This window comes from Candoia aspera, chromosome 1 (genome assembly GCF_035149785.1).
Source record: "Candoia aspera isolate rCanAsp1 chromosome 1, rCanAsp1.hap2, whole genome shotgun sequence".
Classification (NCBI taxonomy): Eukaryota; Metazoa; Chordata; class Lepidosauria; order Squamata; family Boidae; genus Candoia; species Candoia aspera.
The window spans coordinates 15325558-15351170 of NC_086153.1; the positions used below are offsets into that span (position 1 = coordinate 15325558).

Below are 25613 nucleotides of genomic sequence, written 5' to 3' on the forward strand. Positions count from 1 at the left end.
TTGGTTTCTTAGTCTGGTCTACCTTGTTGGGCTGACAATATGGCATGCAGCCAGCAGTACAATGCCTTTGACTGTGATGATGGCATGGGCAGGAGATGTAACAGGCATCTCCCTGTGGCCACCTTTAGATACTGCACATACAATATTTACTGTGACCAATCATCCATACACATTAAGATATGAAAGCATTTAAAAAAATAACATAGGGTCATCAGGGATATAGTATTTGATGGCAGGTCTTGACTGCTGCGTAGAAAATTTGACCACAATATTAGTGATGTTGAAATTGGAAGCAGAGAGTAGAAACTTTGTACGGCATACCAAAGATCTGTCTGTCTAGGATGTTGCTGCATGTTAGGTGAAAGCAGTGAATTCCTCAGATCCCTATAAACATTACAATACAATAGTAGGTGAGAGCTGGTTTTGATCTCTCCTGAACCTCCTGGACAATTCCATTCCAGTCAGGTTTTTTCTACTATCTACCCAGCAAGAATGCGGAGGGCAGGATGTTATGCTGTGTCTGCAAGAAGTCCTTCTTCCATGTAGGAAAAGTGAGAGATGTCAGATATTTGGCCAACACGCTGGGTCCCCTTGGAATCCAGGTTCTGCTGTTTTATGGGATCCTACTGACCTCCAGTTGATACTCCATATCCCTTATCCTCTGAAGGAGTACATGTCTTATTGTACTCCTCACTGTAATCCGAAATAGGGAGGAACTCAGCTGAAAGACCATAAGAAGCTAGTTTGGATTTTATAAGACCACTGCAACTTGTATAATGTTTCTCTGTCAAAACAAGAGGTAAAAGGTTGGTAGGGGAAAATGAGATTTTTATCCAGTATCTAATCATCAGGCTCCAGGCCAACATCTCAGTTCTGGACATCCCCATCTACTGGATACATGTCTTGGGGCAGCCAAAAGTGCTCTTAAGAATTTTGATTACACCACTTCCTTGTGTTCTCTATAAAACCTGAGCTAGTATTTTAGCTTTAAAAAGCTTGAGGGTAGCAGGCTGTGGCCACCTTTGTGTTGTTGGAAGGGATGGCCTTCCAGGCAACAGTGGAAGCCCAACAGATCTGGAAGATGCCAACTTGGGAAAAGCTTGTTCTTGAGCTATTCCTACTGGAGAAATCTGTAATAGTGCTTCTTGTCCTGAGATCTCTACTATAACTGGGTTAAAGCTGTAACAGTGCCAGCACCCAGGCTGTATGACCAAGTTAGGACTTCTGTTGAGGTGACTGTAGAAATGTGCAGCTGCCTTTAAGGTCAAAATGACTAAAGAGCTTTATATTGGCAAATAACAATAGAGACCCACCAGCTGCTAAATAGTTGCTCTGCTGTCTCACATGGTGGTCTGGCACAAAAAAGGGGGAGGGATCTGATTTCATTGATTCCTCCTACACTTATAAAAGGGAGCTGATAGAAGTTTCAGCCATATTAAAGGCTGGCATCAAGTTACTTGTGGTTTGCCTGGAACATTTTTCAGGATCAAAGCATAAACACCAACATCTGCGCCGAAGATTAACAGAGGGAAAGGGAGGCACTTTGCCAGGTTTAACAAGGGCATGTCTACCACTCTCCAACCCCCATAAAAGCATATCCCATGTCATCTCAGAATACACTAAATGCAAATGGCTGAGATTTGGGGTGGAGGGTGGGGAGAGGTTCATCTGAAAGATTTCCTCCCCAGAAAAAGTCATGATATCCTTTGTCATGGGATGATTGCAAGACAACTTCCCAGCTGACTAGACTAAGGTCAAAGAAACATTTTTGAACATATTTCTCTACAGAAGTGTGTACGAAACTGCAAGAAGGCATTCATATAACCTCTTACCCTTGTTAGTGAATTAAACTGTTTTCTGGGTTTGCATGTGTGGAACAGCAAACTAGCCAAACATTGGTTTCTGCACCATGTACTGAACCCCAGAGAAACATACCAGAGTTAGCACCATCCAAGCTTAGGATATAGCATGAATGCAGCTGCAACTTCTTTATCTGAGCTGGTTAAGTGTGTGGTGTGAACATTGTTGGAAAGCCACTGGACATGGCCACCAGAGCTAAAACTGTATGTTTCCATGGAAGAGCAGAAGCAAGAGAAGGGACATTCCTCAGTTTCAGATAAAGCATCATGGCAAGGGGAGATCAACCTTTTCCCAGCCATCAAGCAGAGAGGAAACAACAGTTCCCTATTCTTAACCAGAAAAACAAACAAGCAAACAACCACTTCAACTTCACTGGTAAACTGCCTTAGGACTGTAGACATCATAAGCACCATTCCAAGTGCTACTTGTGCTAATTTGGATGTTACCTCCACCTCCAATACAGGATAGTAGAACAGCAGCAATAAGTGTGAAGTTTGCCAATCTCATCTCTTTTGGATGGCCGGCTTCATAAGATACCAGGGTGATTGTTCAGCATCTGGCCAAATACCTGGTGGCTGTGGAAACTCCAGTCCCATGACAGAGGTGCCTCATGACCTGTCAGAGTGCAGACTTTGTTACCTGATCAGGCAGCTGCTAGTGGTAACATTCAAGTAGTGTGATAGCAACTGCTAAGGAATTTGTGTGTGTGCTTATTCCAGTGATGTGATCTTTGGTGGTGGAACAGACCTGTTGTTTGGTCTTAGGATCTACTGTAGGTCTTCCAACCACAGCTTAATTTCCTTGCTGCCCCTGGAACTCATTTGTATCCCCCCCAAGACCTGTTGGTGCTTGGATCCCATCAGTACAGCCCTAAAGGAGACACTCGGACGACAGCAGGTGGGTCCAGCAGGTGGATGTAGCTGAGTTCGCTAAGGTGAAAGCCTTAACCTTCCCTTCTAGCAGTCTCAGATGCCTCAAAATAGCCAGGCTCAAGGAGCACTGCATTTAGGTAGAAGCAGCTGAGCACTGTTGTTTGGGCTCAGAAGCTAAGTAGGATTGGGCCTGGTTAGTGCTTGGATGGGACTCCCCCAGGAAAGTTCCTGGATTCTACGCTAGAATGGAAAGTTTTAAAAAATTCTGGAAAAAGGCAATAGCAAATCACTTCTGTCACCAGGAATCAAACTTACTTGAGGTGCTTCTTCAGCTTTCCCTTGTAATGCATGCACAAGTGGGTAGATGGTGTATGTATACCCCAGTCCAGTAGCTAACACTGCATATGGCCCTCAAAGCCAAAATAGGCTGGGATTGCTGATTTCTGAATATCTAGCCAGTAAAGTATTTCTTCACCATTTGGCAATTCTTTGTGGAAAGGTGGATCATAAATTTCATTTGTAAAGAAGCAACCACTTTCTACAACTAGAAAATAGTTTTCTCAGTGACTGTGCATACACAGCACAAAATTAAGCTGCAGACCATCTGAGGCTGTAGAAACATTCAAGCAAATGTCATCTTGCTTTAGCAGTCTGTTGTAATCAGATTTTTCCACAGTTCTGTGAATACTGCATGTAAGCCTAGGCACATTTGTATCATGGCTGGACTCATATGACACATTAAGCCATAACAGGGTTTGTTTGGTTTTACTTAATGTGCTATGTGAATCTCGCCCCTGAAGTTTGTAAAACCATTGTCCGAGAGGTGATCTCATAGCCGTGTTGAGTACTTGATCCATCACATTGTATTCTAGGATGCATATGAGGAGCATTATAGGAATATTTGGCCACTGGGATCTGGTGTATAAAAATGCCATCAAGGGATGATCACATTTCAGGTAGGACATAGGTCATGAAGCAGGCCTAGAGCATGTAGTTTAGTTATCCTGCATTTTCTCCTTCTAGCCACCTCATTGTGATTGCAAATGGATTTCTAACCCTGACCCAACATGGCATTCTACTGATGCCACATCAGATTATGTCACCTTCCCTGGTGCTTATTTAAATTAGTTTGTTTTCCATTTATGACAGATTATCCTTTCTGATGGAGTGCAATGATCTGTAAATAAGCAGAAGTGAGCTTGGGGGCTGAAAAGGAGCGCTGTGTTTGTCAGATTAGATACTGTGGTTCTGGGTCCACAGCAAAAGAGACAATCACAAAGCAACATTACATTGCTGGGCAGTTGCAACCAAGTCACCAAGACAGTTGTGGTGGTGGGATGCAGAATTTGTTAGGCCTGTCCCTGCCACGAAGCAACAAAGCAGTAGCCTCAGGTGGCAAGTGTGTGTGTGTATGAGTTTCTTCCTACTGTCAGGCCAGTTCCTTAACCACTACACCATATAGGGCAGCGTTTCTCAACCTTGGCAATGCTGGCTCGGGAATTCTGGGAGTTGAAGTCCACACATCTAAAAGTTGTCCAGGCTGAGAAACACTGCCCTTTATGGTGTAGTGGTTAAGGAACTGGACTGACAATAGGGAGAACCATGATCATATCTAGCCTTTATCTCAAAAACTTCCTCAGTGACATTGGGTTAGGTTAGGTACATCACTTTATGCTCCTGGACAAAAGGCAAGATATAAAACTAAGAAATAGTTTTTGTGGTTAAGATATTAGACTAGGAGTGAGGAGACCCAGATTCTAATCCTCCCTAAGCCACAGATCTTCTCTGTGTGAAAACCTCTAGGTGATTTACTTGGAGCCAGTCCCTCTTTCTCAGCACATCTTGCCTCATGTTGGCTGTGGATTACTTATTTGTGAGGTGTGTCTACCATTTTGCAATCAAAATCTATCAGTCAGTCAGTCAGTCAGTCAGTCAAGGCAGCTATTATGAGATACTGTATGAATTCTGATCCCTCTTGAGGGTGCAAGATTGAATACATTTTTAAAATTTATTACAGCCTTTGGGCCAGGAAGCACAACCATAAAATACATAGACCTGTAATTATTAATAAAACTTTTTTAAAAATGCAATAAAGTACATTATCTGTAGTACAAATAGCCGTGGTAATCTCCAAAATGTGTGCTAAACTTGCAAGACTGAATAAAATTACTCTGGGCTTAATTAAATTAGGTAGATATCAAACAGTTAATACCTTTTTGAAAAAAAGCCAGCCCAAAGGATTTAAAATTCTTTGACCATTTATATTTATTGTTATTTCTTTTGAGTTATTTAGATCTCTGTAAAGGATAGGCAGGATATAATGTTTTAAAAAATAAGAAAGAATAATCACAATTCCTTATGCGGGAGAAGGGCCACAGGGATGAGAGAACAGCATTAATTCCGTATCGTCAACTAACCTTTTCAGAACAATATTCCTTACATAAAAGCACGGAAATCTGCTGGGTACAAGAAAAGCCCAAGATTGGGGAAAGATAATAGAACAGGTCCTGAAACCAGACGTAAATTTGGTAGATGATATTTGAAGTGAAAATATTCAGAACTATTCATCTTTGTGCCTTACACCTGCCTTTCTTCTCGTCTTCCTCAGCTTGGAATTATAAGGAAATTATTGGCTGAATCAGCTAGCCTGCTAATTAGCAGGTTGAATGATGGATATTCTTAGGGCAGGGCAATTAAATAAACATAACCCTTCCCTTTTTATAAGCCTTTCATAAATTTTCATCTCTCCTTCCTTGACTGCAACTGTGTTCAGATTCAGAATTAGCTATGTGAAGAATTCAGACTTCGAAAGCCAAAAGATTTTACCAGCAGAATTTCCACTGTGGGGGTTTTAGAACTAAACAGGAATCAAAATCCAGCTAAATTATTTCTCACTATTACACATATATGATCCTTTAGGTACAGGAATATCCAATTTTCATTTGACTGAGGGACACATTTTAAAATAAGTGCCGGCAGGACATGGAACTTCAGCAAAGGATCGTTACCTTGTCGTGGTGCTGGAGCTTGAGCACCTCAATGATGCCATGAGCTAAACCGTGAAGGGCCACCCAAGACGGGAAGGTCATGACAGAGAGGTCAGACTAAATGCGATCCCTGGGGAAGGTAACGGCAACCCACCCCAGTATTCTTGCCATGAAAACTAAATGGATCAGATGCTTTTGAACTGTGGTGTTGGAGGAAAATTCTGAGAGTGCCTTGGACTGCCAGAAGATCAAACCAGTCCATCCTCCAGGAAATAAAGCCAGACTGCTCACTTGAGGGAATGATATTAAAGGCAAAACTGAAATACTTTGGCCACATCATGAGAAGACAGGACACCCTGGAGAAGATGCTGATGCTAGGGAGAGTGGAGGGCAAAAGGAAGAGGGGCCGACCAAGGGCAAGATGGATGGATGATATTCTAGAGGTGACAGACTCGTCCGTGGGGGAGCTGGGGGTGTTGACGACCGACAGGAAGCTCTGGCGTGGGCTGGTCCATGAAGTCACGAAGAGTCGAAAGCGACTGAATGAATAAACAACAACAACAACAACAAGGACATGGAAATGGATTTAAAATATATAATCCATTCATTAAATGCAGATAATATGACTACTATACTTCTCATACGTACAACAAATTTTAAACCCCTTCTGTATGATTAGAGTTATAAAATCACAATCCTGTCCATCTGCTGGGGGTGGGTCAAAAAAGTCAAGATAGCGGCCCTGAGTGTATAATCAAAGGTCTGCACCTTTTACATGTGTTACATGTATGGATGTCCCTGATTAAAATTTAGCATCAGAAGTTCTACCTTGTATCAGAGGTTCAGGTCTGTATCATCTAAGTCTGTAACAGAGGCTCAGGTTTTTTGTTTATCAATGCCCACCTTGTCTTCTCTGGAATGGCTCAGGTTTTACATTCCAACAATAAACATGGCCAACACCATAAGTGAGCAGGAAGAAATATTGGTTTGCAGTGGGAGGAAAGACATTTTCCTTTAGATAGTCTTGCTCCCTTGCTTATGCAATGTTGTGTCCATGAGTTCTGTAACTGTGAACAAAGCAGGACAAAATTAATTATAGCAATTTGGAATGAGAAACTGAGACAAAAAGCAAAAGATTATATTGACCTGAAAATATTAGGGTTTTTTCAAAATAATTCAAGAAGCAAACCTTAGATTTCCTGAGAATACTATTATGGAATGATGTCATGTTCCCCGTTGCAGGGCATAAGTGCATCACAACGGGGAACATGCCCATCAGGAAAGAGGAAGGGATAACCATTATCCTTTAAACACACACATCATCCCTTAAGCACCCAAACTCCTAAAACAATCACCAGGACAATAGAAGCGCACCTCGGACAGGACATGGAATCCATTAATAGATCAGGGGAACTCCCACACATTACCCCGGGGGACGCACCTGCACCAGACGAAGGCAAAGAGACAAAGGAAACCATCGGAGATCACCCGAATCGCCCATCGTCAGACCCATACCAATCCAAATCACCCATCCGGACCCGGCTTGGGGAACAATGGGGGGTGGAGGACAAGGTCCGCCACCAGGGTATAAACGGGGTACCCTGCTACCACGCCCGCATTCCCGTCTTTTTCTCCATATGCATTCTGCTTCAATAAACCTGGAAATCCTTAGACCCTCTAAGTGAGTCCGTGTCTTATTAAGTAAGGCTACCCTGACAAATGAGTGTTTTTGTCTAATCCGGTATTCCTCTGGGAAGATTAGACCAGTGTTTCTTAACCTTGGCAACATTAAGATGTGTGGACTTCACCTCCCAGAATTCCACAACCAGCACAACCATTGTACAATATTGATACCTGACAGCAGCTACATTAAATTAGTCAGACTTCTAGTCTCATGGAGTGCTAGTTTGGTGTAGTTGTTGAAGGCCCCAGGCTAGAAACCACGAGATCAAGAGTTCTGAGGCATGAATCTAGCTGGGTGACCTTGGGCCAGTCACTCTGTCTCTGCCCTAGGAAGGAGGCAATGGCAAACCACTTCCAAAAATGTTGCCAAGACACTTCCGGTGGGGACAATGGTGGCATGAGCCAGTTTCTTCCACTATCTGTGGACTGACCTGTCAGAGTAGCTTTTTTTCCTGGGCTCAGGCAGGCTTCCTTGGACCCCAGAAGCATTCTCCAGATTAAGGAGAACTCCAGGAATCATGCCATGTGATAGTTGGTCACAGCCAGAAGACCGCAAAATAGCATTTCGTGATCGACTGGTAAGCAATCAGCTGGGAGGCGGGGCTGTCATCTTCTTCCCAAGCCACTCTGAAGCCAAAATGGACCTTAAAGATGCCCACCCCATTTCTATAGCACTAAGTTTGTTTTGCTTGAATTTTAGCAAATAAAGTTTTTCTACAACAAAGAAATGCGGAATCTCTTGGTGACTCTCATTATTTTTGAAAATAATTAACTTGGTAGTTTGGCTTTTTGTATATAATTTGTTAAATTGAAATTTTAAAAATTCTAGGTTTTTTATTGTTTTTTTTTAATTAAAGCCCAGAGTCATGTTTAAGATGGGCAGTGGAAAAATGTGCTAAATAAATAAATAAAATAAAGCAATTTTTGAGGAATATAAAACTTTGTCTTCTTCATTGAATCTGCAGATTGGAGTTCTATTTGCTTTCACTTTCCTGTGGGAATGCTGCTTGTTATTACTTTTTATTTTCCTGATTGGCCACTGCGGAGATAAAAAGTCTGGAGAGAGTGTTCAGTTACAGCGTTAATGACTTTACCTTCCTGAGGCACTAGAGGGCGCCATAATCTATCTTACTGTTAAGAAATATGGAGGAAATTAATTTGATATTTAAAGATCTCTACAATGCTGTTATTCAAATCCTGCAGCATTTCTCAGAATTTGTGGAGTCCAAATTGTCAGAAGAATTGAGAGAAATTGATAAGGCTGAAAACTACCTTAATAGTAAAGTGGTTTCTCCAAAGAAAAAGATGAGAATTGATGACTTACAATAGTCAAAGGAAAATTGAGTTGCCAAAAGTTTAAGATAGGAAGATTGTGTTGCCACCACACCATGATCAAGAAAGAATTAAATTCTAGAGGCTGGAAGATTTTGGACAAATATTTGGGCTTTTTAAAGCAGGTTGTAGAATTTGAAATTGATGAGAAGAAAGCTCTGTACATAATACTGAGACATGCAAATACCTTGGTTTACTTTGAAGTGGGATAATTTTCTAAATGGGTTTATCAGGACGGTTTCTTAAAGGTTTGGATAAATGGTTATGCTGTTTTGAAAATTCCTACATTTTTGGTAAATGCTTAGGTTATTGTTTAGGTATTGTTATCAGGATGGTTTTTTAAGGGTTTGGATAAATGGTTATGCTGTTTTGAAAATTCTTATATTTTTGGTTAATGTTAGTTTAGTTGACAGATAGGAGCAAATTATAGTGAAGAAGTGTAATGTTTGTTACTATGTTAGGTTCCAGATTATGTTTGACGGGTTTTATAAGTTTTTCTTTAATTGGGAGGGTAAATTTGTTTTAGAAGGGAATGTAATAATGAGAACTTAAATGCTTTATAGAAATAATGCTTATTATAATATGAATTGGAGTAAGAGATTGATATTGATTTATGTATATCTTTGTTACAGAAAGTTGGAAGTCACCTTGCAGTAGTTTGTTTTGTATTTTTTCACACCTTTTTAGTTCTGTTTCTTTTCCTTTGTAGGCTTCTTTGTTTCAGTCTTTTCAGTTTTTATGTATATTTGGAAATGCTTTAATAAATATTGCATTAAAAAAAACAAAAATGTTGCCAAGAACACTGCAGGGACTTGTCCAGGTAGTCCCCAGGAGTCAAGACTGACTTGAAGGCACAAAATTTAATTTTTTGTCTCGTTAATTTAATAGCAATAAAATATGATTAATTCATCCTAAATCCAATCTACTGGCCAGAATGCATATATTCATGATTTAAAATTATCGTGTTTGACTTAGTGTCCTGTGATTAATTTCTCCATCTTTCTGTTCTGGGAAATCTGGGTGGTTAAAAAGCCCTAGGAGGATTGGTGCACCTGGAAAAGATTTTCAGCCTCACACTCTCCCTGTGGTCTCAGCTTTCCTGTCCTACTTACATGCTGGGTTAATTCGAGGAAAACAAAACTCCCAACAAGCAGGATATGTTTGGAATGGCACTGAGATCCAGTTGCAGCCCTGCTCCAGTCTTACATCTATTGTCTAAACTTGGAGTGGGCATACTCCTGAATGATGCTATATATAAAAAGACAATAGACGTTTGGTGGGTTGGTGGTCAAGTTCTCAGAGAAAGAGAAGACATTCATTATGGTAAGATCCTTGTTTCCTTCCCCTTCCCTTTTGCATTATCTCTTTTTTTTTCACAAGCAATTTCCTTCCTCCCTCCCTCCCTTATGGACATATGGCCGATATTGAATCGTATAGGGGTATTTCAGGCTACTTTCTTGACTTTTCAGCTTCCAGGTAGTGTTAAAAATCTCCAGCTCTTCAACTTACATAGGCAGGATTCTACTTGGTCCCTTGTTGTGAAGTAAATCTCCCACTTTTCACTGCAGTAGCCAAAGCATGCATAGACACTGGAATGATTGACAAGCTCTAGGCATTGCTTTTGAATTAAAGAGAGTGAAGAATTTGCTTTATTAATATTGAATGCATTGCGATAATCCTAAATATCTTAGGCTTAGCTGTAGTTGTAAAGATAGTATTTGGTAATGCTTATTTTAATTGAAATAAAAATGCCACCTATCTCATCTCAGTGCAAGAATGTTCAAGAATGTGCCTTTGAGTAGCATGCCACATTGATAGGATCCAGACAAAGAGTGGGAGGGACCCAAGATAAAAACTAAATTTAAGTTAAATTAATGAGATATAATTCTTCTGGTTATTCCCCATGTATTTAATACCTTTTCCCTTTCTGACACAGTTATCTTTAATGCTACAATTCAGTGGCAACTTTTGGAAGTGCCCTAGGGTCACACTCAAACAATTATATATAATCCTGGGGCCTAAGGTTGTTCATCCTATTCTCCTTGGAAAGACTGTAGCCCTTTAAATAGAGGACCCTTTCCAACAGAATACTATCCTTGTGACACCATCTTAGAATCTAACACATGGAATCTGATCAGACTTTCCAGCAATTTGGAACATGCTTCACGGTTCTTTTGTAGTTAACCCGGGAAAAAAATTCTGTGGCTTGTACTCTATATTTCCCATTATTTGGTCCCATCATAGACCAGCCTACTTGACCTCCATCCAGAATTCAGATGGCCATAATTTAGTGTGTTACATTACTAGTCTAGTCTGCCTCTCACTATCTGGCTCTTCTGGGGAAGGAGGTTAAAAGAAGATGAGCCAGTCCAAGTGGAAAAAAGTAAGCTCTGAGGAGGATTTTAAGGAAGGTGATGAAGATGCCCGCCTGATGACTATGAGAACTAGGATTAATAGTGCCCTACTGAACATACCTCCAGATTGGTCAGACTTATACTCATAAAATCATAGAGATGAAATCATTGGCACAAATCTGTGAATCCATCTGATTGCTGACCACATTTTATTGGTTGGGTATGACCCAACTGGTTGTACAGAGGTGGCAAGAACCCAGGGCTAGTCCAAGATATTTTTTTTCTGATTTGGGCTTGGAGGAACAAAGATAGTCTCCCCACCATTACAATACCCAAAATCACCCAACCTCTGATGTAGAGAATCCCACAAACCAAATCCTATATCTGACAGTTACAATTAAAAACTGAAAAGTAGTGTTCTTCGCATGATATGCAGGTCTGTTTCCTTCCACCTTACTTTGTATAATGGCAGATCCTGTCCTGCAATTACAGTTCCCAATACCAAACGGTGTGTTAGAAAACATGGTCTTTGTTCTGATTAGCTACAGGCAAACATTATTTACTTGCGCCTGATAACTGCTGTCTTGGTTTTGCATTTCGGTGATAAGAGTATGAACCTGCCAAGCCTGGGAGATTGGCATCAGCAGCTCTGTTTCTTATCGCATCATCACGGATGTCAGATGGGTGGAAATCAAGAGAAACCAGATCTGTTAACTACTGGCATCAAGGCTGTACAATCCCATTTCCTCTTGTGCTATCCTTGCTATTAATTTCTATTCCACTTTTCTTCCAACTAGCTCAAAAAAGCATTCCTGTAAGAATGGTTAAGGAAAAAGAGCAGTTGGTACAAGGTTTCCGAGGAAGCTTCTTGATTGAGTGGGATATGAATCTGGAATTCTGCATTACTAGCCAGGCAGAGTAACCCCTAAAACCTCAGTAACCTATAGAAGTTTTTCAAAAAAAAATGTGTTGCATATGTGATCTGGCACTCTAAACAATTTATGAGTGGCCGTTGCTTTAAACCAGGGGTCTTCAAACTCTTCAGCTCATCAACCTCTTCATGAAGTTTCAGATTGTTCATCGACCCCCTAAACATTTATTATATGAAAATAATTTAATAAATACTACTATAATGAATAATAATACAAATAATAATAATAATAATACTACCAAAAAACCTTGGATGGCACTTAGAAAATCTGCACATCGACAAAATTTCCATCTGTCAATTACAAAAGGCCACACTGCTTGGATCCGCACATATACTATGCCAATACATTACGACATCCCAGGTTCTTGGGAAGAACTCAGTGCAAATGAAGGCTAACACCAGCTAAAGAACTGGCAGCTATGATTACATGTTGTTGTGCATGTAATAATAATAATAATAATAATAATAATAATAATAATAGATCCCTTGGATAGTCTCATCAACCCCTGGGGGTCAATACTGACCACTCTGGGGAAACCTGCTTTAATCATTCCTATTATTGCTTATAAATTGGATTTTTTTTCATGTTTTATTTTCTTACATGTTTCCAATTTTAAATTAAACTCCATCTTTGTTCCTTTGCCTTCTGAACCACTTTTATTGTTTTAATTAATAGCAGGGGCATCAATAGATGGAGAGGACAAGTCAAAAAAGTCAAGACAGCAGATGCAACTATGTGTTGTAACACTTATAAAAAAGAGCTGAGGCTTCAAATGTACAGTTGAATTCCTATCTTGAGTTGTTGTCATTCCCCCGTAACACCCTTAGTTAATAGAAAGGTGGTATAGCAAAAAAATTAGACTTGTCAGTGGTTTAGTGGTTCTTACTGACAACCCTCACCTCCAAGTTGGTGGTATGTAGACAACAGTATGCTGGCTTGCAAGGTTTTGTCTACATGAGAAATGCTAGCTTGTACAGAACAGCATGAGCAGTAAAACTGGGTTTTGGCTGCACTTGTGGCATGTTGGCTAAGCTATGCCCAAATTAATTGGCCCTGTCCTTGCTGTTAGTAGAGAAGGCTCTATATGGCACAAATACACTTTCTCTATTTTACTGTGAAAGCCTGAATTGATCAAAGCCATGATGGAGAGTGGAGGTCAATATCTTGGGGCCAATCTGGTAAGGACTATACCATGTGGAAGACTGTGCATTGGAATGTAAGAGGAGTGAATAGTAAAGAACACGAATTCACAAAGGAAATGAAAGATAATATGGAGAAGTATAGTGCATGAAGGTGGTGTAAAGTTGTTTTAGCTATGTTTCTTTTCCTTTTTTTAATCTCATGCCTTTAATTTCCTCGCCTTGTTTCTTACTCTTTTCCTGCACTCTACATAACATGCTTACCTTAAAAAGAAATAATGTAATGGGTATGTATATAGGTATGTATGTGTATATTATGACTGCCTAGATTAATGATGATGATGATCATCATCTGAAATACCTCGGGGAAGCATTAGAGGGAATTTAAACTACTGGAAGTGATGGGGGGGGGGGCAACCAGACCCAACCTCAAATAATGAGAGCAATATCCTTAATGAAAGCAACCAAGATTGTCTACACATAAGAAAACATGCAATTATACTAAATGAACTCTGCAGAGAAGCTCTGCCCCCATCCCTTACCCTTTTATGATGTCTTAATAGAATGTATTAAAATTATGGAGGTTCGATCTCAATAGCATCATAATGGTTCAGCTCTTCTGAAATGCTATTTTCAAAGTTTACTGGAGACAAAGCACTGCTGTCAGAAATAATACAGCCGTAATTACAAGCGGTGGTTGTTCATAATACAGAAAAGAGCATGGGAAAATCATTGCAGACCACAGAGATATTTTATGATATTGTATATCAGCCTGAATGGCACAATACAGGCCTACCCTGGACCAAGAATATCCTTCTTTCCTTCTGGAAAAGTTCTGGAAGAAACCAGGATGTATACCTGTGCTGCTTCTTTTCAATCTTAAAGTGAATTAGGCGTTCCCTAATGAAGCCCGGCATTCCCACACAGCGCAGTTATTGCTATATTTGTGAATTTTCCATGCTGAAAACTCTTTTCATTTTCATGTGAAAAGTTTGGCACAGCAAATCTATGGAGGAAAGTTGATTTCTAGATGTGCAGAGCCAGCTTGATGTAGGGGTTAAGGCACCAGGCTAGAAGCTGGGAAACCAAGAGTACTAGTCCAGTCTTGGGCACAAAGCCAGCTGGATGACCTTGGGCCAGTCATTATTTCTCAGCCCTAGGAAGGAGGCAATGGCAAACCACTCCTGAAAAACCTTGCCAAGAAAACTGTGGGGACTTGTCCAGGCAGTCTCTGAGAATCAGACACAGCTGAGCAGATTAAAAGCAAAGCAAAACAAAACAAAAACTACTTTAGATGTGTAACTTAATGGACTCACCATGTTCAGAGGTAGTCTACTTTAAGTACTTTTTATTTTTGTCTTTATAACCTTCTTCTGGATAGCAAACCTTGACAGATCCAGTAGGGCTGACCTTATGGATCCTTGCTTCTATTTTCTGACAATTCCTGCAGAAATGAACTTTCATTCTATTGAAAATTTCATTCTAGAACTTTCATCCTGGTGAACAGTTCCCCGCTTTCCAGCAGAACTGTTTTTTTTTCTTTCATACAGTACATCCAAAGCCCTCCACCTCACCCTCAGTGCTCTGATGCCTGAAAAATGCTGCAGAAATCCCAAAGCAAAACCTTTTTCCAGTCTTGAACACCCATCCGTCACTTCACTGGAATCTGTTGTGACATCATAAACTGAGACACTCAGATTAGATTTATCATCTAATTATAGCAGAACTGGGAAAAAGAATTTTTTTTAAAATGATCAGAGGTATGGAATGCTGTCCATAAAAGGAAGAGATCAAACCACAGCAGCATATTGGATTCAAAAGGAATCCCGTGGGAGGGAAATTTCTAGGTACAGTAATGGCATTCCTCTAAGCAGGCACAGAGAGCTTGCAAGCCACCAATTGCCTCCCAGAATCTTGACTCTGGAGCTGCTGAGAGTTGTAGTTTTTACAAGCCTCTGGAGAGCCCCAAATTGAAAAGGAATGCTTTTCAGCTCAGTTTTCAGGATAAAATGGTGGAATGATGTCTTTAGGGAAAATGTTGCAGCCGAGAAAGAGCCCCACTGGATCAAATCCTAAGATGTTACTCTAGTCCAGTGTTTCTCAACCATGGCAGGTTGAAGATGTGTGGACTTCAACTCCCAGAATTCCCCAGCCAGCTATGGGAGTTCTTAACCCATGGACTATCTAAAATATCATCTTTTAATTATCTTTTTAAAAACCATCATCAGCCTCATTTGGAATCAACTTTGCATTGTGTGGGACTTCTTGAATTAGATTGAAATGAAATCTTCCTTTTTTTCCCAACTGAAATTAAGGATCTTTTAAAAAACTATTTTTGCATAACAAAAAGAGAGAGAAAAAAAGACTGTAGAAGAAAAAATCCATCAGAAAAAAGAAAACTTAGAAATGTACAAACGTATGTTTGTAAATACACATGAAATCTTGAGAAATACAAACATTTTAAACATCCGTATTCAATATTTCTGCCCAAAATTACATTTAAACATAAATAATATATTAGAAAAAATATTTTTAATATGACCAAAATTTATCCTTAAATGGTAGGTTTTTAAAAGCAACGTCTTGTTCCAATTTTTCATTTAAAGCACTTTCCACACTTTTAAATACCGAAGTCCAATGAAATATGTGTTTTACTTTTCCAATGTTATGTAATAACAAACCTGGCAGCTAATAACAGGAACTGAATCAATATCTTATGTTGCATCAATTTATATGTATCAGAAAAAAGGGACAGTAAACCCACAGCCCCAATTCATTATGAAAGATTAGTTATTTTTCCCCATTTCTTCAGAAACTTCAGACTGACTAGTTGGGAATTGATGCTAGTATATGTCATATTTTTTTTTAAATTGCACCAATAAAATTTAGAAATATTATAATTAAAATTTTAGCTCTGTGTAATGTCACCCATGGATCATCTTCAGGACCTCTTGAATTAGATTTAAAAGAGTTTCTATGCCGGGAAGAGTTCCTGTAAGATTCACGTTCAAATCTCAGATTCTCTTCCAAGTTTCAGACTTTCAAGAGAATCTGTCATGCCTGATATAAGAAATGTTTCTGACATGCTGGTGAAATTCCCTTGCTAGTCATTGAAGAAGACGTACACCATTATAGCTGAAACCAAAACATTTTCTAAAATAAGGGTTCGACTTAACTTGAAAAAGGTGGGTACTTGTAACTATTTCCGTGGCAAATATATTCAGTAGTTTCCATCTGTAATTCTGTCTTGCCCTTCCTTGCAGTGAACAAATTCCCTTTGTGTTTATAAAGGTAATAATAAAAAGATGGGGAGAAGAAAGATCATGAGCCAAGGTTGTTCCGATCCTTTCCAAACTTCTGGGGTCTGCAACACAGCAGGACAAGGAATAGCATCACTATGAAAGCTCTTTATAGCAGGGTGGAGCCTGGGTATTGATATTACTGTATATGCTCAGAGGCTGCAAGGCACATCTTGTTCTTTGCTTGCTGACAAAAATAGCCATTCTGGTTGGTTGGGTTTTTTGCTTACTGGCAAAAAAAACAGTTATCCCAGCTGGTTTGATTTTGGCCAGGAATTGGCAGTTACTGGCCAAGAGCAGCCTGCTGCTCTTACCTTTTTTTTTTTTAAATCAACAAAGAATAATTAAAACACCATTATTATTATTTTTTCTGCCATCTGTTTGGATTTTTTTTTTAAAAAAATTCTGGTAATCAAGTTAAGTCAGTTGACTCCATTGACTACAGGTAGTCCTCATTTAGTGACAGCTTTCTACAACGACCATTTGCCGTTACAACAGTGATGAAAAAATAACTTTGTGACCAGTCCTTGCGTTTATGACTTTTGCAGGTCTGCAAAGCAAAAGAAAGCTGAAGGAAGACCACAAGCACAGTTGTGGTTTCAATACACCTCATGTGGTGGGGAGGCTATGATCCATTTCTCAGTGTTGCTTTTCTCCTTTCATATGGATCTTTATTTTAAAAATGGAGATGGCCAAGATAGTCCTTGAGAATGGATCTCCTCTATAAATTATAACACCTGGATTGTGTTCACATCTGCTAAAAAGCTAGCAAATGCATTCGGGTCTGCTAAAGAGCTAGCAAATGCATTCATACAGTGCTAAATCTGGGTAGTGTTAGCCTCACTCAGCCCATTTGGTGAGTTTATGATACAGTGTATTGTCTGAGTCCAGAAAATGGCTAAATTGAGCATTCAGCTGAAGAGTTTTGAAAGAAGTCAGCCATGGTGACCTGTGTGGATCTGTAGCATCTTGTCTAACTGAGCCCCAGCGAGAGGCAGTTAGGCACGTCCCTTCATCCCACTTTGCTTTCCAAGGAGAGGAGGGTTCTTCAGCGTTTCTGACTGCTGAACTAACTCTGACCTTCCACTGCTCTGAATGGCAGCACTGATTTACACTTAGTGCTTATGGGTGCTCCTCTTTTTTTTTCCCTGACTCCCTGACCTTGCCAGCCTGGAAAAATGTAAAGAATTCTTGCAAGGAAAACCTAGCCTAAGCTTTAAAAGAAAAGAAAACAAAACCTTTGGCCAAGATCATACAACGTGGGTCAGCCTCTGGCTTTATCTTTGCATGGTGATTTATTATTTTGGTGAGTAGAAATTAAAAGAACTCTTAGAGACAGATATAATTCTGAAAAGGAGGAAAGAATTCTAGGGCTGATTCCACCCACAAGTGTGGGAAATTCTTGGCCTCAGCCATTCCAACCCACATCAATTTGCATTTCACAAATATGCATCCCAAACTGTAGTTATCTTTCTGTAATTATCTCTAAGACTTGTGAGGCAGTTCTCAGATCAAAAGTGGCATCATGTATACATTAATAAAATAATGTTTAAAATGTATTAAAGCAGAGAAAATTTCTTGCTAACATACATACTGATAAAATTGCATAGAAAATTATGTGTATTGGGGAAAATGCACATGTTGACTTTCATGCACCCTTCAGAACATTATAAACTGCTGCAGAAATCAGGCAGAACAAATTCAACCTTGGAAAATGAGAAACTGAAAAGACATTAATAATCATCCCTTGTCTACTGCCATCTAATGACTAAACTATATAATTATGCTCTCCACATTGAGGAGTTTCTGAAATCATTCCACTACTACTAGTATGTTACTAGTAGTAATAACAATAACAACAACAATAATACATTAATTATGTTGCACTTAGAAACTAATCATGCGAACAGAAATAAAGAGATATCAATTAAATTAGAATATACAGGAATGCAAAGTAGACACATTAAAAAGCTAGGCATCTCTAACTCTAATGGCATAATGGAATATCAAACAGGTAACCACTTTATAATAAAAGGTATAAATAAATTAGAACTTATAAAATCTACTAACAACAGATTAATTGTTAGTAATCGTAATAGTTAAATCAAGTAATTAAGCAATATGCTTTACCACTGATAATAACTACTATGAGGAGTTGGATTTTTTTGGATGTGCTTTTGAGCTTCATTATGCTTGATCATAGTACTGGTTACTATACGTTGGTCATTTTCTTTCTTTCTTTCTTTCTTTATTATCCCACCTTTATTATTTTTATAAATAAATCAAGGCAGTGAACATACCTAATACTCCTTCCTCCTCCTATTTACCCCACAAAAACAACCCTGTGAGGTGAGTTGGGCTAAGAGAGAGGGACTGGCCCAAGGTCACCCAGCCGGCTTTCATGCCTAAGGTGGGATTAGAACTCATAGGCTCCTGGTTTCTAGCCCAGCACTTTAACCACTAGACCAAACTGGCTGTTTGCTTTTTTAACCCCTCCTATATGGCATGTTGGATGTAAAAAAGGGAAGAGCTTTCATTGCATGATTGTGGCTGCCTTCTTGACTGTTTTGACCCCCCTGGGACAACCCTGGTTGAAACAAAACCAAACGAGTGAACCAGGGACCTTGCAGGCCTTCAAAATGGACCAGACTAGGAAACCAAAGTCATGACTGCTAATAATTTTATTATAACATTACAGTAACGGAAGCTTGCAAGTCTGAATGCTCCTTCCCCCTCCCTCTCTTTATCTTTGTGAGAACTAGAAGGGGTCTTATCTGAGATGCTTTCTCAGGTTACATTTCTGCCCCAGACTCAGATTCCTTTTATCTGACCATTGTCTTGATAGTGGCTCTTCCTCTTGTTCCTCATGGTGATTTCTTCTGTCCATTACAGGACTTTGGCAAGCATTAAGAACTCCTCAGGACCTTCAGGATAGTATCTGCCTGATTGCAAATGACTCCTGTAATATGATTCTTCTTGTTTTTAATTTGTAGGCTCCCAAAATGGCAAGGGAGAGAAAAGAAGGAAGCAGCTCCAATGTCATCTCCATGTTCGAACAAAGCCAGATTCAGGAATTTAAGGAGGTACATTCCATTTGCTGCTTCAAGATTTTTAACTTTATGATTGGGAAGATAAATTAATGTGGAGCTTTTCACTTCTTAGCTGGTCCTGTGAGGTGGAAATTTTATTATGGAGGACAAAAGAGATTGGAGGCAGAGCTGGCATCTAATGTAGATCATTTCCATCTTTGACTTGTGAATGGTGGGGAGAAGGGCTTACAGGCAGTCCTTGTTTAACATCCACTTGTTCAGCAACTGTTCAAAGCTATGATGGCATTGAATGAATGGTACTTATGACAGATCCTCGTAGTTCCGGCTGTCGCAGCATCCCCGGGGTCATGTGATCATGATTTCCAACATTCCTTGCTGGCTTCCCACAAGCAAAGTCAAGCTGGCCGGGAGTCAGAAGTCACAATCACTTAACAATTGGTGTGGTCCTCACTTAATGATGGCAACTGGGACTGCCAGAATTGCCATTGCTGTGACATGGTCATGTGATGTCACACTTTATGATCACGTTGCTTAGCAACTGCGATTCTGCTCCCAATTGCTGTCGTAAGCCGAGGACTGCCTGTAATATCATTTACCTGGGAGGCAGGACATCTGGGGATGGGCAGCAGCATCACGGGGGGGGGGGGGGTCAGAAAAGTCAAGGCAGTGTCCATAACCACACAGTGGAAGCCTTGCCTTTGTATGTGCTTGTGACTTCTTTGCTTGTACAAAAAGACGGAGCTTGGATCACACAGTCGGTACAACCAAGTTGAATTTTGATATCCCCTCCTGCTGGAAAACATTGAGCCGTCTTCTGTAAGCTCCACCCCTTTTTGTATATCATCATGGCATCACTCGCACATGAAAAAGAGGTAGCCCATCACGCATAAAAATATGGAGTCCTTGGTGCTCTCTGAGCCTTGCTGTTTTCTTGCAGACATTTCATTGCCAGACTAGGCAACATCTTCAGGGTGAAGAGGGAGTGGGCCTTGCTCTCAGTTTATATACCGTGGCTTGCCCTGCTTGTGTTGGTAGGGGTGTTGTTCTCTCCTTGGGAGGTCCTTGATTGGGCTGTTGTTTGCTGCTTGGTTGATTGCCTGAGTTAATAGTTCCTTGATTAGGGTGTATTGTGCTGTTTGATTGCTCATCTGGTGTTAATCCTAGTGTTGATTTTTGCATATTTGGGTGTTGATTGCTGGCAAGGAGGTGTTCTGGTCTTTTGGCTTTTCTATTGGCCCTTTTGAATGGTATGTAAATGTTGTTTACCTCTATGTGTCTGTTGATGGCTGCTTTGTCTGAGTGCCAGGCTTCCAGGAATTCTCTGGCATTTTAGGATTTGGCTTGGTTTAGGATGCTCACCGTTTCCCAGTTGAAACTATGGTTGAGTCTGTCCATGTGTTGTGAGATTAAGGAGTTCTCATTGTGTCTTCTGACTGCCAGTTGGTGTTCCTGGATGCACTCTGCTAGTCTTCTGCCTGTCTGGCCTACATAGTGGCTGCTACAGTCCTTACACTGTATGTTGTAGATAACTCCTGTTCTTTTTCTTCTTGGGCTACTGGGTCTTTTGGGTTACTTAGGATGTTTTGAAGAGTTTTAGTTGGTTTATGTGCTACAGTGATGCCATGGGATTGTAACAGTCTGCTGGTGGTTTCTGAGATGTTTCTGATATATGGCAGTGTTATCCTTTTCATAGCTTCTGTTGGTTGGGTTGTAGTGGGTTGGGTGGTGAGGCACTTTTTGATGAAGTTGAGCAGGTCTCCATTTTGCTGGAAGGTGCTGTACAGATGATCTGTTTCCTTTTTCTGGTGTTCTGGGTTGCTGCAGTGTGTAAGTGCTCGTCTGAATAATGTTCTTACACAGCTCCTCTTGTGGGAGGTTGAGTTGTTGCTTTGGTAATGGAGAACTTGGTTAGTGTGGGTAGCTTTCCAGTCGACTTGTGTTTCTAACTTGTCATCATTTCCTCTACATTTCCTCTACCCAAGGAGAGAACAACACCCCCACCAACACAAGCAGGGCAAGCCACTGTATATAAACAGAGAGCAAGGCCCACTCCCTCTTCGCACTGAAGATGTTGCCTAGTCTGGCAGTGAAACATCTGCAAGAAAACAACAAGGCTCAGAGAGCACCATGGACTCCAGTTCAACCCTGAGCTACAAATATTCACTTTATTGGTAACACGTAAAAATGGTTGGTGCTCCATTTGCATCATCACAGCCACCATCTTGACTTTTTCACACACCCCTGGAGATTTTATTCTGTTATCATAGCTTCTCCAACCAAGTGACTTTGGCTGATCTTAGAAGCAAAGTTGGGACAGACCCAAGGGTGTTTGTGGAAGGTCAAAATGGTGGCCGTGCATGTGTGATCAGGGCTTGGTGTGCAGGGTCACTGCCACCCTCTTGACTCTTTCCATGCAGATGTCCCAGGTCAGACTTGGTTATTTCTTGGATGACAGGCAAAGTGGGAATCCCAGGGCTGTAGGTTAGATATCTTAAATGTTGGCTTTTGTAAGTTTGATTAAAGTTTGATTAACGTTTACCTGGTTTTATGATCTCTGATTACTATATTTTAGTATGTACAGCTTTAATTTTATTGTATGCCTTGGAGTTGTTCTATAAAAAGGTAGTCTAGAAATATTTTAAATTTAATAATAAATATAATGAAATATATTTAATAAAATAAATTTACTAATAAAATTTTTAAAATACAATGAAATAATCAGCAGACACCAGGGCCCTTCAAATCAAACCTAGCTCTGGAGTAATAAACTTAATATCCAGTAGACTGGAAAAAAAAAACAATTTGGTACTGCAAGTACATCTTATTTATGAAGCAGAGCAGATGGTTTACAGATCACTTGCAATTTTAAAACAGCAGCAATTAAAGCTTTATTTGCTAAATCAAAGGGGTTTGATTGAGTTTGAAGTCTGCCATTCATATGTGATGGACTGCAGTTCCCAGCATTTCCAGCCAATGTGGATAATGGCCATGCTAGCTGGGGATAATATGAACTGTAGTCCAACACACCTGGGAAGCATCAAGTGGATTTGCTTAAGATTGTGCTGAGATAATTGAAAAGGATTAAAAATCATTCCTGCTTAGGATGGTGGAAATTCTTAATATCATCATCATCATCATCATCCTATTTAATCTGGCTAGACAATTTAACAATTATTTAACAGCTCAGGACATTCATTTTAAAAAGTGAAAATTAAGCAAAGGCGTCTCTACTTGTTTATCATATACTCTGGAAGGGAGAGTATAAACAGAAGGCTAGGTTGCAAGAAATAGAACTATTCTGGAGCGATCTGTCTGCCAAACATTTGAGGTCACTGATGCAAGTGTCGCCACAGTGTCTTGACTTGACCTCAAGCAAGCTATGAGAGGCCCCTCTGCAGGTCTTCTCAGGCTGAACTCCTACCAGACTGCCTATACTTGCAGGACCTCATAAAAGAGGTGGAGCAGCAACCATCAGTGTGAAAGAACTATCCAGGGAGCCAGAGTTTGTTACACCAGTTGTAAGGACTGGGGTGCTTTACAGAGGTTCCTATCTTCCGATACAAAGGATTGAAGAGCATGCAGGGTCTCCTGGCATACTATTCGGAAAGTGGTTCTTTGAAGGATTCCAAATGTTCATTAACGTTTTGTTCCTCAATAGGCATTCACTATCATGGATCAGAACCGAGATGGCTTCATTGACAAGGCTGATCTGAGAGACACCTTTGCTGCACTGGGTAAAGATAGACACAGACGCCCAGAAAAAATGTATCTTATGCTGATAGTCTCTTATTATTTTAAAAAGTATTTTCTCGTGAGGAGGGGTTAACCTGAGTGTGTGCCAGCACGCTGCAGATATTTCTTAGCTGGCATACGGGCAACCTTATGTTGGCCAGCAAGATACAGTCGCCTCTAGGTTAGAGATCCTATTTGCCTAGAATAACATACACATGGTTGGGGTAAAACTGGACTTTAGTTGTGCTTGTGCCATACTGGCCAAAACGTGCTAAAAGTGACTGACACTGTCCTTGTCATTAGCAGGGAATGCTGCACATAGCATAAGTATGGCTACAGCTGATAGCCAAGAGTTGCCAGCTGGTTTGCCAAGAGGAATCAGTTTATGTAGTTAGCTTATAACTTCAGTGCAATTATATACTCAAGTCAAATTGAAATATCAAAATATAGAACAGCGATGACATTAGGAGATTTATATAGGTTACCAACACATACATTCCCCTTCCCTGAGAAGTAAGTTCTCAGGCAGGCATATAGCAAACCAATTAAGGCAAAGTCTGTTGGAAATGTTTGCTTCCCGTGGCCTCCTCAACTGGACTGTGCTACCTCTTCTCATACCCACTGAACTCCACCTGCTTCCCATAGTATCTCATAACAGCTTCTCTATCTTATTAAAAAGCATCTGTGAACGTCTTGATTAGTCAAAAACATGGTGGGTGGTTGAAGTCAATATCCATCATTCATCTATTGAAGATCATGGCATGTAGAAGATTGGCTTGGAATGTAACAGGAATACATGTAGAGTATGAATTTAATGAAATCATATTTTAAAAATATATATGTTGTGTATCTGTTAAACTGAGAGAAAGGTTAGGAGACAGTTCAATAGATCTGAATGAAGGCAGTCTGATTTTGTAGAGTAGAGTTGATAAATACATTCAGGGAAGTGAAGGTGGAGATTTAATTAAGATCAAAAGAGCTCAATATATATCGGAAAGTATGAATCAATATCTTCTAGATTGTTGTAGGTGCATATGAAAGTAGAAATCCATGGCTTAGTGATAGTTGTATGTTATGCTCCACAGTGAATGGTGATAATGAAAGAACTATGGTGGAGTTTGCGGGAAAACTCTGCAGAATTCTGATGGACTGCAGGAAAAATAATTATTCTGTAAGCTGACATGAATGAATGGAGGTGGGTGGATAAGATGAGAGAATACAGAGAAAGTGACTGGGTCATTCAGAGACCTAAGAATGAATGAGAATAGTGATTGTTTGGTAAGCTTCTGCTTAGAAAAGGTCTGTTGGGGTTCAGCCGTGTGGCTGAACTATAAATCTATTCATAGCCATAGATGGCATTGCAAAGGAGTGAATCAAAGAGTGTAACTGATCTGATAATTTACGACATGAAGATTGAGAGAATTAGTGAAGGATACAAGGCTGACGAGAATGTGAACAGACCTTTATTTGGGAGTGTCAAAAGCAGATCTGGGGGAAAAATGAACAATGAAGAAAAGTAAAGAAGTGAAAAAAACCAGGGTGAAAGTAAAATAACTGCAGGAGGAGAAAGTACAAATCTTTTTTTAAAAAGTTCTAGAACATATTCTTCTAACACAATGAATGAAAGTAGACATCAGGAAATATGAGATGGGAAAGAATGAAGAGAATGGTCGCATAACGCCACAGAAATGTGCAGAATTATGCTAATAGGAATATGAAAAATGATGTTTTTTTAAAAAATAAATTTAAGTTTTATAAAGAATGTAAAAATGAACACAAACTAATAAAGAGTAAAAGAAGCAAAGAAAGAAAGAAAAAAGAAAAAAAAAGTGCAGAAAGGGAGAATGAAAAGAAATGGAAATAAGAAGCTTCCAATTTCCTTTACATAAAATATAAGTACATTTACAAGATTAACTCTTACTTTATAATTACAAGAAAACCCTCACTTTTTTCTATTATCCTGGTTTTTTTTTCTAATTATCAAAATCACAAATCATAAATGCATTTTTTTCTGTTTCATGCAAAAAGTCTATAAAGGGTTTCCAGTCAGCCATAAATGTAGATATTGTTTTTTCTCTAATCAAAGAAGTTAATTTAGTCATCCCTGCAAGTTCCATCATCTTCACCAACCATTCTATTCTCTTTAACTGGCTTAGTGGAGAATTATATCCAAGCACTTTCGTCAAAAATAAAAATAGGAAAAATAAAAATAGAAAAATTAACCGTTTAAAATTTTCTTTGATCTTCTCTTAATTAAGCTTCTTGAGAATAATTCTTAAGTCTTTAAATCAAAGTCCCTTCCTTCCTTCCTTCCTTCCTTCCTTCCTTCCTTCCTTCCTTCCTTCCTTCCTTCTGTAATCTCAAAAGAATCTT

General features: G+C 39.6%; 1 protein-coding gene across 1 annotated transcript in view; it reads left to right on the top strand.

Annotated features, from left to right (window-relative positions):
* The first annotated feature begins 10024 nt into the window (after positions 1–10024).
* MYL10 (myosin light chain 10) overlaps positions 10025–25613 on the top strand; it is a 38940-nt gene continuing 23351 nt past the window's right edge. The window contains exons 1-3 of the mRNA XM_063291687.1: positions 10025–10057; positions 19452–19541; positions 23167–23242. Of these exons, the coding sequence (XP_063147757.1) occupies positions 10055–10057; positions 19452–19541; positions 23167–23242 (169 nt within the window). The 5' untranslated portion in view covers positions 10025–10054. The remainder of the gene's footprint in view (positions 10058–19451; positions 19542–23166; positions 23243–25613) is intronic.